The 12100-nt window shown below is 36.6% G+C and overlaps 2 protein-coding genes across 2 annotated transcripts in view; both read right to left on the reverse strand.

Moving 5' to 3' along the window:
- On the reverse strand, positions 1-10961 carry LOC140156309 (adhesion G-protein coupled receptor G6-like). The gene is made up of 9 exons (XM_072179289.1): positions 10846-10961; positions 10352-10498; positions 9797-10175; positions 9365-9519; positions 7969-8109; positions 6039-6148; positions 3617-3888; positions 2447-2513; positions 1-1417 (listed from the first exon to the last, which is right to left on the reverse strand). The coding sequence occupies exons 4-9, from the start codon at positions 9461-9463 to the stop codon at positions 565-567; spliced, it is 1542 nt and encodes a 513-aa protein (XP_072035390.1). The 5' UTR covers positions 9464-9519; positions 9797-10175; positions 10352-10498; positions 10846-10961; the 3' UTR covers positions 1-564.
- The window catches only part of LOC140157713 (uncharacterized), a 20616-nt gene continuing 18004 nt past the window's right edge, over positions 9489-12100 (reverse strand). The window contains exons 10-13 of the mRNA XM_072180955.1: positions 10846-10967; positions 10352-10498; positions 9704-10175; positions 9489-9517 (exon numbers count right to left, since the gene is read on the reverse strand). Of these exons, the coding sequence (XP_072037056.1) occupies positions 9489-9517; positions 9704-10175; positions 10352-10498; positions 10846-10967 (770 nt within the window). The remainder of the gene's footprint in view (positions 9518-9703; positions 10176-10351; positions 10499-10845; positions 10968-12100) is intronic.

The following is a 12100-nucleotide window of genomic DNA, read 5'->3' on the forward strand; positions in this document are numbered from 1 at the left end:
ATGTTAAGTACTATGTATTTTACTTTGAGTCTATAAGTATTCATAAACGTACATATTTTTTTTATCTAATTTCAGATTTCTTGCCAGATAAAACTAAATTCACTATGTATTGCTTTACCGTAAAAACTCGATAGCTAGCATTATGTGCTTACTATCGAGCGCTTTTGAAAGCATGAAATTGTACCAAAGTCCGGCACTTTACCAACTGAGCTAATAGGGTTGAGACGTTTACTTGTTCGTATACCGTATAACTATGTGTATATCGATGATTTGCTCAAAGACCTTTACCCTTTTGTGGATGGGACACTTCATGTTTGCATGTTTTAAAAGCGCTCGATAGTAAGCACACATGCTAACTATCGAGTTTTACGGTATTCATTACTAATTTAGGAGTGTTTTGTGATTAATAACATTCATCTGAGTATATTCCCTAATCAGCTTTTTTTTCTAGTAGCTAGTTTTTACAAAAGTGATTTCTTCGTACAAGACGCCATATTTTATTCTATATAAATTATTCTATTCAATGAAGGATATCTTTAGTATAATCTGTCAGATCTCGTGATTCTACTTAGCCGTTGGTGTTGACCTAATTTCTGACTTTTCTGAATCTACGTGTATTTCGATAGCAACTGCCATGATTTCTGAGGAATCCATCTGAGGACTCGTCAAGGACGGGTTGCTTGTAGGTTGATCATACCCGATGGCCACATCAGGTGCAGCAACAACCTGAGACATCTTCTCGGCTGTGACTTTACCCTCTGCTGCAGGACCTATTTCAGCTTCATTATACGGGTTATTTTGGCATCTGGAAGACACATTTTCATAAACCTCCGCTTCACCGTGTACGCGTACTGTTGCTTGACTTTCTTCTTCACAATGGCTACATTTGCCTTCTTTGAAATCGGGTATCGAATACGTCAGGTTTTCTGTCGTACTTGGAGATGACATACTTGCTAAGTTAAAGCCCCTATCGTCATACGTCGGCCCAGATGTTGCTGAAATGACACCGGTACTTGCTGTCATCGATGTTGCGCGTTCGGACAAATGGAAAATGGACCCAATGAATTGATACAGCGATTTCTTAACATCTTCTTGGCGAACACAAAACAAGACAAAGACAACGACACCTTGGAATGAGTTGAACAAGCAGAAGATGAGAGAAAAGATAAATTTGGCACCATCAATAGCAAAAAATCCAAACACCCAAGTAAGCCCCATCAGGATAGATATAGCAAACGCGTTCTGGAGCCTCCGGGATATCTGGGCAGCTTTCGACTTCTGCTGTACGGTACCTCCAAGATTTGCTTTGAACAGACGGCGCATGACGAGACCGAATGTAATCGTGTTATGTAACAAGATTGTGGCGATGGGTAGGACGAGCCCGTAGTACAGTGGCGGTCCTGTGGCTACGAAGCAACTATAAAGGAAATATAATGTTCGAGGCAGATACAGGTTAATACTGGCAATGCAGCCACAACTGTTACATAGACATAAATGCTTGCTTTCTGCCCGTTAGCTCATTTACGAAATTCATTATGTCACAAAGCTTTTGCCTTTCATATAAAATATATTTGGTGCGGTGAATGCAGGAAGTAGGAGGGCGTGACCTTCCAATCAATTCCCTTGCCCACCTTAAAGTCCCGTTAATATGATTTTGCCCTCTAAGCTAGGTTACTTGTCTCGATTAAATACGATAGTATGGTTAGCATACTGATATATCTCTCAAAATCATGCTAAACTAGCATATTTGAGCCTTTACTTTAACCTGTTATAAGCCCCTGTATTAAAGTTAACCATTTCTTCTGGATCCGCCCCTTGTAGAAATCATATAATTGCGATTTACCAATAGCCTACGCCTTACGTTTGCGGTTTTATGCTTCCGGCAGATCCAGTGACGTACCGAGCACAATAATTCCAAGGGGTAAAATTACAAACAGTCACGCGAACCCGGTCTCAATATAATTTTACCGGGATAAAATATTTTCTTCTAAAATAGGGATGCAGCAACAGCGCTCGATCAGAAACCTCGCAGTTACCCAGAGAGAGAGAGAGAGAGAGAGATAGTTACACAGAAAATCCAGGTGAACCAGTCCTAGCCTTAGTGATCAGAAAGAATTTAATCATCCTAATAATTTATGGCTTGCCGAAGGCAAGCATCAAGTACTAGCCCCAGTTTTCTAGGAAGTTCCAGTTATCTAGAAATCCCCAGCTGTAACCTTCCAAGGTTCTTCAGACTAGTTTCAGAGGTCATTGCAATTGGACGCAGTTTTTCCTTTTATATTGGGTGCAAATATATAGGTCGACTTTGAAGCAAAGGTAATACAAAAGATGCAAATTGATAATTTTCGATCCAAATGGAAAACTTGCCACCTGGTACGCCACTGGGCAACTTGGAGCTCTAAAATAGTTTATTGTTCAATTTTCAAAGTATTGTAGCTATACGTACTATTGCATGTGACCATAATAACTCATTCCAGCTCCTAGAGATATCACTGACACTAGCAATGGAAATCCTATTGACAAAGTAAATAAGGACCGAAGAAAAAAGCACATTAGTAGAAATGCGTTACGACAGAAACCATGAATTTGAGAAGATGCTATGCGAAAATGAAACACAAAATATTGAATGTTTATGAGTACAATGGTAAGAATATGTGCCTGGACACCTCGAATAAGCCGTAAAGTCCCCCTCTGGTCATTTTTACTTTTTTACATATTTGCAAAGAGCATGTTTCAGGGATTAAAATGACACCTCGATGAACTTAATATGACAATCAGAAGCGAAGTTATGGCTTGTTATAGGTTGTCATGAATCAAAACGCGAAACCGAGAAAAACGCGTTCAAAGTTAGGGAAGCATGATGACCACTCATCAGATGGGCCTCAGAAAATGTAAATTATTTCATATTTCCACTTATTTCTTTAAAATAAAACTTTGTATGTGTTTAGAAGAAAACTTAAACATTTCAAATCTGCAAAAATCTCAACTTCGCCAAAATACGAGATTTGCATATATTTTCACCTGTAGCTCGAAATGAAGTTTGCCGAGTTTACGGCTCATTCGCCGCGTCCAGCCACATATGTTCACGAGGTGAAATATGGACTGTTCCAAAAGCCTCGCTGAATGGAACATTTACCGAATACAAATATTCTTTCCATTGAACTTTTCTTCCACTTAATTTTACAAGTTACCATGAAAACAAAATCAATTAAAGTATCTAAATTATATTTATTTTAGAAGCAACACCCACACCAATAAATGGCGAGTGAGGTGGTCACCGCGAGTACTATGCGATCGCGTTTGTAATTGGCCAAACAAATGACAAGAATCTTTGTATAAGTTTTATAAAACTGAATGTCTAATTATCACCATCATCTGAGACACACTAGTCTCAGCCTTGTGAACCCAATAATTCAGTAGGTAGAGCATTACGATGATAAATCGGGATCCCATGTTCCATTGGTTGGTAATGTTTCATTTGGGATGGTTTAGTTGCAGAGGTGCTAAATGTAAGAAAATATTGTAGCTTACAGAGATCGTTTTGGATTTGGCAGACTTTGAAACTGATAAATAAATGAAACTACGCGTCCAGACAAGATGTGAATTGTTAACTCACCCCATGCAACAAGAGATGCCTTAAGAAGGAAATGTTCCGGGATCGCATCGAAAACCTTCACCACATTAAGATACATGTGATATGCCTCAACGCCCATCCATGAGAGACTCACAAGAGTCAGAAAATGTAATAAAGCCGCCACAAAGATACAACCACCACGATGTGACACGCGATCAATACCAACCAGAAACACGAAGTATAACAAGAACAAGGCCATGCAGAATTGGATGAGAATTTTGCGGGATATGGCGTTGTTACCAGACCGCAGTTGCCTGTTTGTAAAAATTGTGAGACAAAGAACACCTTACTATCAAGGTGATTATGCATTAATAATTAATAATACTAAATATTAACATTAAAATCAATGACAAATGATAGTGTGTACTGGAAATGCTACAAACCCCCCCAAAAGCATATCTATTTATTTTAAGTTATACTATCAAAGCTCTTGGGATCGAAGTTCATATCTCAAGAACCAGAAACATTCTTGAAATTTATACAAGTATTCGTTACAAAGAGGGCTTTAACAACCCGGTCAGTACAAATGCAAAATAGCTACAGTAACATGTGCACATTCAATAACAACAAATTTAAACTTGTCCATTTAAGGGCGGGGGTAAGGGCAAACTTAAAGTACTGGTAAATGGAAAGAGGACGTGACGAGGAATCCCAAATCACAGCGCTAGATAATGACCGGGCCACCGAGTGCAAATGTGCATTTATTTTGGAAGGTTCATATTTGTTTTAAATTTTGGGGCGTTTTTTTCGAAATTTGATATTTTGGTGATATTTCAATAAAGCGACATAATGCCAGAGACAAATCTTTTGGCACATACTTTGTTTTTGTTAATACAACTCTTTTCTGCATACCTACGTTACAATTCGTTTTGGTGATTTAGTAATATAATTTTGTGACTGCGTTTTGCCGTTTTCAATGCGTTTTAAGCTTACCGTGGAATTAATATTACAATTTTTGTCTGATCGTCGGCTTTTGCAAATAACAGAATGTACGACCGTAAATTTGGCTCTGAATAAGTATCCTACTCCTCTCGGTGGGTGTTTTCATGCTATAATTACTTTGAATTCCATGTAACAACACAAAATTTACCTTTGAATTCAGGGTTCAATGCTGCTTTCGGAAAAGCCTTAGTCTTGGGTACTGTATTAATATCTCAAAAATGTGCACGAGTGGCGACTATGTTTTATACGTCCCGCATTGATGATTGCGTCTACGCCTAATAATATATACTTCTTATGTTGATTGTACAATGATTGAATCACTGTATAATCAAGATATACAACGAATTGGTTATATGTGATGCGATCAAGCAAAATCAGTCGGAACTCGGAAATATTAAATTTTCAGTTTCTTATACGATAGTAAAAAACCCTAACAAAGCTGCATTTTGCAGAAAACCCCATTGAATTTGAACAGCCAGTTCCAAAGATATGAGCAATTACAGAGTTCCCAAAACAAGAGGAAACAAAAGAAAATATTTACTTTCTTTGGTTATATCTCAAAATCAATATTGCCGAGTTCCGACTGATTTTGCTTGATCGCATCACATATGTCAATGACATCACATTATATTTATTTGTATCAGGTATAGACCCTTTACAGCAATGTGCCCGGGGCATGTGCCAATATTGCGTATTAACGCCAGAGGTGAATATAATTATTTCTTTGACACCGAGTTGTTATTGTTTCATCTTTTTTCTTATGTTGCTTTATTTTTCCAGCGTATAGAAACTGATTTATATTTCTTTTTGTATTATTTATTTATTTATTTATTTATTTATTTATTTATTTATTTATTTATTTATTTATTTATTTATTTATTTATTTATTTAATGACGTTTTAGGGGCTCGAGAAAACGGGCACATATATTTATTTATTTATTTATTTATTTATTTATTTATTTATTTATTTATTTTATTTATTTATTTATTTATTTATTTATTTATTTATTTATTTATTTATTTATTTATTTATTTATTTATTTATTTATTTATTTATTTATTTATTTATTTATTTGATTGCTTATTTGAATAACGTGATGATTGAGTGATGATTGATCGATTGCTACTTTAGTTGTGAGACTTCTATATGAATGACATCGTATATTAGTATTGATTTATTCCGTTAAGCATTATCAAGGATTAATATCACAGGTTTTAGTGCAGATAGGTAGTGGGTTTAGTGGTACTATCCCGTGCTTCAAAACCGAGAGTTACCGGGTTAGATTCCCATCTATGCCTAATTGTTTTGAAGACTAGGAAAATTACTGCAGTAAGTTTATTTGGCGCGCGATCTCAGTTGGTGATTTTCTCTTACAGATACCCTCCATTTTTGCCACATGTAGCATATCTGGATAGAATGTTAATTTAAGATTGAAGTACTAATTGATACTTAAACTATACCTGAACGATATAAATATGATCAATGTTATCAGTAGAGAACACATCGATAGACCACATCCAAGTTTGCTTACTACATCAAGAACAACGTGAGATTTCTCGTATGTAACATCCTGCAAAAGAATAACATATGATGCTCAAACTAATTTAATGTTTTTAGTCGAAATCAGCTCATGTGTGATTTCTCGTATCTGATACCTTGCTGTAATTTTTTAATGACCGTTCAAATTAAATAAAGCTAATGGTTCCATATACGATTAATTCATTATTCATAACTAAATGTGCGGTTTCAATGTTTGGCTCTCTTTGGAGCTTTATTTAAGAGGGTACTACACCCCTGCCCAATTGTGTGCCTATTTTTGCATTTTTCTCAAAAATTATAGCGCATTGGGGAAAAGTAAGATATGTGTATTGTAGGGCAAGGACTACAACTACTGCAGTGGAAATTTTATATCAGCACAGCCAACAGTTGTTGAGTTACAGTCAAAAATGAGGGGAAAATAATATTTAATCAATAAATCAATAACTACGTGCTTTGAGTTGCTGAATTTTCGGTACAGTAGTTGTAGTACTTGCCCCTATAATATACATATCTTACTTGTCACCAATGTGCTATAATTTTTGAGAAAAAGGCAAAAATAGGCACAACATTGGCCAGGAGTGTAGTACTCCCTTAAAGAGGCAAGAATTAGCCTTACTATGATTATGCCCAGCTTTTGTCAGAGCCTTACAAAGACAAAAACGGCATATAAGCAGAACTCTTGATAAATGACTATTGTGTCCTGAATTTAAAGCCACTTTTTTGAATGAAGACTTCTTTTCTTTGACAATGTGGACTTTGGTCTTTTGACAGTTTGGACGGTATTAAATTTAGTTTCATAAAACTTGTCACAGTTGTGAAAAAGCACTCTCGTTTTACAAGGAAATTACTCTTTATATCTGAACATTTGTGTAAATTATTTATAAACTAGGAATCTCGAGGACATTACAAATACTTTATTGGTTGAACAAACCGACTGAAATATCACATTTCTCTTTACTCCATATTGCACATTATATACCTCATATATAGATTCCTCTCATCTGATTGGTTAAAAGTGGAGTCATTAAAATTGCTGTGCCCCCTTTTTCTATCAAGATGACATCATAAGCAACAACTGTGTCCCGGTCATTGATTCAACTGTGCCCGCTAAATAATTGGATATTCGCAACCCCGAATACACAGATCGCTCGTATACATTACGCACCCACTATACGGCCGGCGTTGATTACAGTGTTGTCACATAGTTCGCGATGAATTTGACCTCTCCTTGCAGACGACGACCTTTCACCGCCGTAGTGAGTGCAGTGATTTGTTTTTAAATACAACCATGTCAAGAATTTATACCTGCCAAATGACACTTTTTAGACAAATTACTACGACCTGAAGACTTGGCATTGTGTAACGTTAGCACAGAAACGGTAGGGTTTTAGATATGTTATCGGTAGATATCGAACCAAATTCTGCACCCTTGCTCTTGCATGCACTGTGCATTTAAGGCCTATGCAGTTAAAGCTTGTGGGCCTTGTCAGCTCAGGAAATCTTTTAACCAATCAAATGAGAAGAAGCTATATTATTCGGTATATAACACAAATATTGACTGCTTAATATGCGGGGCACAGTTTAAAATTATAGGCCCGAGGTGATGTCAAAACCATGACTATGCCCGAAGCTTCGCTTCGGGCATAGTCATGGTTTTGACATCACCTCGGGCCTATAATTTTAACTGTGCCCCTCATAGCATTGTATACTATTCCAAGACTTATATTTCATCTCCGCACATCGAGATTAAACGCTAGGTGTGAACATCGTTAAAATCAAACATTCGAATGCGGACATGAGAATATCACAGTCCACATTTTGTAATGCATAATATATATAATCATAACTTACCACAAGAACAGCAAAGTTGGTCAGGTGATAACAATGACACATCACTTTGTTTCTTACTGAAGCCACAAATTCACATCCTTTTTGGGACCAGTCAAGAATGTTAAAATCCCAAAATACGCATGTTGGGTTTTCTCCTGTTACCTGCATACAAGTGATTTGATTTAAGTAACTGTCATTTTTAAATGACAGTTTATTTTAAATGACAGTTTATACTTAAAAGTCAGTTAAATTTACCTTCCGGTATAAAGAAGTATGGAGATGCTGCCTCCAGTAAACAGTAAATGGGTGGGTAATTTTGCAAGAAAAGATCGGTCGATCTCACATTCACCATCATTTTAAGAAATGATCAAACTATTCCCGGGTATTATACATTATTGCAATCTATGGATGGTGGATACCTTTTAAATACGCCTAAGATAATACGCCTAACCTTACACGTCCAAGATGCAATCTTACACGTCTAAGATGCAATCTTAAACGTCTAAGAATTTCGCGGTAGATTTAAATCAACGAAACAAACGACCAGAAAACCCAAACAGCCAATCATCTTAAGCGTATTCAATTATTGACCAATGAAATCTTAGACGCCTAAGATTTTACATCCCTAAGATTTCTTACACGTCTAAGATTAATAAATTGCAGTGATGGACGGTATCACCAATGTGATAACTCGCAAACGCACCTTGGAAGACTACTAGCAGCTTGTATTACAGATACCATGCGCAGTGATCGATCATAAAGCACAGCGGGATAATCAGTTCAGTTGATATAAGCAAACAACAAGTACACTACCAACCGCAATAAGCCGGAGAGAGGGCCTGGATCTCGTGTGAGATACAATAATATATAAGAGTTCCAACAAAGTTTAACAGGGCAGTGTAAAGTTACGCACAAAGCTTTCGATTTAAAAAATCATCTTCAGTGTGTAATCACTACAGTCTACGCTCTACAACAGCAATCATAGCAATGACTGCAAAATTGAATCTTACACTACTACTACTACTGGTACTACAAAATGATGAGAGAAAAGAGCAAAGTTTATATATCAGTTACGAATAATTTTATTCAGTATTATCAGGGAAGTGCCATAATAATACGACAGAATTATGGCAGTCGTGTTATAAGATTGCATCTTAGACGTCTAAGGTTAGGCGTGTTATTTTAGGCGTATTTAGAAGGTATCCGCCATCCATAGCAATCTGCTACTTACGTTCATACGAAGTACTTGAATGTTAATGAAGTTTTCACTACGGTTTCACTAATAAGTTAAAAGTTCTCAAGACATAAGGCCTAATCATGAACTGGAGTTTTGACAGCTTCAGTTGTCTTAACTTTAACTTTATTAATACCCTAGCATTTGTATCATATCCTAGTGTCCGTTGCTGCATAAACTTACGGTGAATTCTAGTGCCACTGGTTCAGCTAAATTATGGACGTTATTGGTTCCAATTACAATGGGGGCGATTATATCTCCACTCACAGTTTTGTTAGTCATATCACTGGGAAATAATGCATCACTGTTATGCACAACAATACTGACTCCAATCGTCTCTGTGGAAAAAATCGCGATTATTATAATAGCTTCACGTCCAATAATTATCATCATCTTCATCATCACCGTTATCATCGTCGTCGTCATCATCATCATCATCATTATTATCATCATCATTATCATCATCATCATCATCATCATCATTATCATCATCATCATCATCATCATCATCATCATCATAACCATCATCGTCGTTGTCATCGTCATTGCTAACCTCGTTGTTATCATTATCACCATCATCGTCGTCATCATCATTATTATCATCAACGTTCATACCATTTGTTGTTGAATTGAAGAGTGCTGCAGGAAGAGACACGGATGTTCTGGCGTCTTTCTGAGATGTGTTGTTATCTTTGAGTTGGAAAAGACCATCCTCTCCAAAATCATTACCACTCTCACTTTTGCTACGTACTGCAAAATTCACGCGTGCTTTATAGTTTCCGCTCGGTTTTATGGTTGTTGTTTTAAGAATCAAGTTAGGTTTTACAACATCAACTTCTTGTCTTGTTGAAGCACTCCTGATAACCTGATCTTCAAATGCTCTCAAAATGTCAAATGCCTTCGGATCTTTCTTCTTCGTTTGCTTTTTAAGACTTGTTTGCTTATTTGCAGCTTCAACAAGATTATTGACAATCCCAACAACTGCTTTCGTAACCTTTACATTAATATGAAAGAACGTTGAGTCAGAAAATACGTAACGTAACTTAAAAGAATATCGTGACAGACAAAGTATGTATATATTATACATTATGTTACGTGATGTTTATAGTTGTGTTTTTTTATCGCGTCGTATTATTTTTAGTCGAAAACAACCAATGAAGTATACAATACCTCAGGTTCAGCAGACCCGACGTCTACAATACTTCTAACAGTTGTAGCTACATCTTCAATATTGCTAGATGTCAAGCTCTCTGAATTCTGTGTAACACTCTCCAGTGCCTCGGCTACATTGACAACATTGCTTTCTACAACATCAGTCTACATTCAGAATAAAAACAAACAACAACAACAAAACAAAAAACGCACATGTATTTTAATCACAAAATTCTTTTTTGCAGTTAATGGAGCATCATGGATTAAACAGCAGGCAAACTCACATAAGAGTTCACAAATACAAATACGGGACCCAAGCACTCGCCAAATCAAACTTGTGAACACATTGACGAGTTCACAAAACAAACAAAACAAAAGGGACAACTAAATTCTCCGTAGTGCCTATAATGTTCAAAATGATGACAAATCAAAACTACTTATCATTGAAAATCATTTGATTACTACATTCAATCAAAATTAAATGAATATTAATTTATTTTTTAAATAATTACCTCAGATAGTTCGTGTAAATCAGGTTTATCATTATCCCCGCATCCTTTCCAGGTTGGATTCAACCAAATAGCTCCGTGTTTTTCGTCAGATATGCACACACGTACCGCTATGGCGTTACCACCTGAAAATAAAAAGATAAATATAATGTCGATTAAATTGCTTGTTATATATATTGTTTCTTCTTATGGAATAACCTAAATGACAAGCGAATGATTCTACTGAATGTTGTTACAATAGACAATGAGAAGCAAATATCAACTAGCTGCGGTCTTATAAGACCAACTCCAGCCGTAGCCGTATGCTAGGCTAGCATCTTTCATTTTAATCAGAACATGTCAACCTCACAAAGAACACGGTCCTAATAAGGACACCACCAGGCATAAATTTAAAGTATAACCAGAACTCAATACAATTGTATGGATGGCGGATACCTTCTAAAGGCACCTAACCTTAGGCGTCCACAATGCAATCTTTGACGTCTAAGAATTTCGCGGTAGACTGAATCGACGAATCACAGAGCCAGAAATCACAAAGAGTCAGTCATCATTTCACATTTTGGACACCAACGTTGTATAAAACGCACGGGTGACGTTGAAATATATGCTGATTTTCACAGCATGTCGTGGTTCATTTTGAAAGTAAAGTCATGATATATGATGTAGTGGTCCTTATTCTAACAAAATATATGGTTTTGGCAACCATGATATTTGGGAAGCACTAAAATACAATTTATTTTAAGCTGCATGTTAACCAAAAGCACGCTGTATTGAAGTAGGCATAGACCCCAGTGACCATTACATTTCAAGTGCGTCGCCCCTCTTAACCAGGTCAGATGTTACTCTTTGTTCCACCGCGACCTGTTTTCCCTATATAGATTTTGGGCAGTTCTTGCAAGGGATTTCATATACTGCTTCGGCTGTTTGGAGGGGTCTCGCTTGTCCTTCAGGTGTACAAGGGCTTTGCGGATGGTGGAATGTGGTTTGTTTTAATGATGTAGCGAAACAGTGCTTTTTGAAAGCTCTGGACACGCATTCCGATAACGATCTACGTTCTGATCTACAAAGTTTGCCGATAACATCTAGAAACACTACCACTCATGAAACCAGAGTGAACAAGATTCCTGATCCTGATGAATCTGTTCAGAATATAGAAGGCCGTTTTGAACGTCGTATAAACTCACAGTCGTAGCGCGTATGTAAATCGCAATCTCTCTAATATGTCATTCACACAGAACAAAATAATATCGTAACAACT

This window comes from Amphiura filiformis, chromosome 7, assembly GCF_039555335.1.
Source record: "Amphiura filiformis chromosome 7, Afil_fr2py, whole genome shotgun sequence".
NCBI lineage: Eukaryota > Metazoa > Echinodermata > Ophiuroidea > Amphilepidida > Amphiuridae > Amphiura > Amphiura filiformis.

Excerpts from the sequence above, each read along its gene's own strand:
- LOC140156309 (XM_072179289.1), bottom strand. The coding sequence starts at position 9,463 with ATGACTAACAAAACTGTGAGTGGAGATATAATCGCCCCCATTGTAATT. Across the intron at positions 8,110-9,364 it reads CAGTGGCACTAGAATTCACC|GTAACAGGAGAAAACCCAAC; the intron begins GTAAGTTTATGC and ends ACTTGTATGCAG. Across the intron at positions 3,889-6,038 it reads ATCATATTTATATCGTTCAG|GCAACTGCGGTCTGGTAACA; the intron begins GTATAGTTTAAG and ends TTTTACAAACAG.